At 45.9% G+C, this 1,874-nt stretch overlaps 1 protein-coding gene across 1 annotated transcript in view; it reads left to right on the top strand.

Annotated features, from left to right (window-relative positions):
• Nucleotides 1–1,874, top strand: part of Dscam (Down syndrome cell adhesion molecule) — a 365,413-nt gene that overhangs the window by 206,812 nt on the left and 156,727 nt on the right. The window contains exon 10 of the mRNA XM_013027340.1: nucleotides 399–518. Coding sequence (XP_012882794.1) covers nucleotides 399–518 — 120 coding nt within the window. The remainder of the gene's footprint in view (nucleotides 1–398; nucleotides 519–1,874) is intronic.

The following is a 1,874-nucleotide window of genomic DNA, read 5'->3' as shown; positions in this document are numbered from 1 at the left end:
AGGAAGGAAGGGAGGAAGGAAGGAAGGAAGGAAGGGAGGAAGGAAGGGAGGAAGGAAGGAAGGAAGGAAGGGAGGGAGGAAGGAAGGAAGGAAGGGAAAAGAAAAAAAGATTCCCTTAGCTCTTGTATATATGTCCCAGGGCTTAAAATAACAGAGGACCAATCCTCCTTCTGATGCCATTTTATCTGGGGAAAGTGCTATACTCCACGGCAGACTGTGTGTTCCCTGTGGCTCTTATCCTTGGCTCTACACCAAGGCTGCCGAACAGTGGCTCCTATGGGCAGCTCCAGGGGCGTGGTGTTCCCTCGCTCCGTGTCTTAGGATACCTTGCTGTTCCTGTGTTTGGGGATGAGCTGCTATTCTCTTGCCTGAATGGTGGGTGATATTTCTCTTTTCAGTTCCTCCCAAGTTTGTGGTTCAACCCCGGGACCAGGATGGGATTTACGGCAAGGCCGTCATCCTCAACTGCTCGGCCGAGGGCTATCCAGTGCCCACCATTGTGTGGAAATTCTCAAAAGGTAAGAAGTTCTTTGATTGGCTGGTCTGCGGGACACACCTTGTGCTAGGAAGGACTCTGGGCCTGGTGGGGAGTTGACTCCCAGAGCAGAGCAGGCGCCCCTAGTGGCCCACTCGGGAATTTAATGGAGATTGAGTGATCGCCAGTCCTTGGAAGGAGCAGGAAGGAGTCAGGCAGGTCATTCAAGTTATTCAGGTTGGTTACTTCAGTATTTGGGGCTGGGGGGATGGGAGACTACTCTTCCTGCACATGTGATCTGCTCTGGGAACCCACGTGACCCTTACATGAAGAGATAGAAGTGCAATTGTCAGGGTGATCTGCGGAGGGAAAGCTGTTTGCTCAGTATGTAAATGCAAGTCACCACATGGAGCACGAAATCACTGGGTTTTATTTACCCAAATACCTTAGAGTATACGCATTACATCTCACTACCATTGGAGTGGCTCCCTTTCACACCCCACCACATCTCCCCACCACACACAAGGATGCCTTCCCCTCTGTCCAGAAAATGCTGAAACTGCATTTGGAAATTACATGTACGCTGTGGAAACGAATGGCAGTATCAGTTTAGGCACTGAAGAAATAATTTGCATTCATCAGGCCATCTTCTTTAGAGAGATGCTGCAGTGTCACTTGGACACATACTGGAAATCCTTGTTCTTTCCTCATTCACAAATCCCAGTACAGTAATTCATTCATTAAAGAGCCGAGGGGCAAATACATGTTGGTGACATCAGCCAATCCATCCATCCAAGTCTTCATTCCAACAATGTAAAGCTTGTTACATCTGTATATCTTTGTATCCTTAATGGATTTGCATTCTAGATGTTCCTTTTTTCCCATAACTTGTTGCATTTTTTTCTGCAAAAGCAACAACCATGAAAGGGAAAATATATGCCTGACTACTTTCCCTGAGCCCTTTGCTATATACTGTTTGAGAAGTTAGAGAGAGAAGAAAAGGGCACCCCAAATGGATTGGGAAATCTATTGATATTTAAATTTTAAAAATCCATCCTACAACCTCCCCTGGGACACAGGACATTCGTGTTTGTTGTTATCACAGGATAACCATTTTGTTGGCCAGAATTGGGGGTGCATGCCACTAACCCCAGCTACATAGGAAGTAGAGGTAGAAGGATTGCAGCCCAAGGCTGGGCAAAATGAGACTATATAAAGAATAACGAAAAAAGAGAGGGCTGGAGGTATGGCTCAAGTGGGAGAGTACCTGCCTACCAAACACCAGGTCCTGAGTTCAAACCCAAACATGCACAATAATAATAATAATAATAATAAAATGAGATCAGTTAAAAAATAAGCGCTTTGTTCAAAAACAGGAGTGCATCCTTCCTAGTTTCTT

This window comes from Dipodomys ordii, unplaced genomic scaffold (assembly GCF_000151885.1).
Source record: "Dipodomys ordii isolate 6190 unplaced genomic scaffold, Dord_2.0 Scaffold103, whole genome shotgun sequence".
NCBI classification, from domain to species: Eukaryota; Metazoa; Chordata; class Mammalia; order Rodentia; family Heteromyidae; genus Dipodomys; species Dipodomys ordii.
This window is presented reverse-complemented; position numbering and strand designations above follow the sequence as displayed.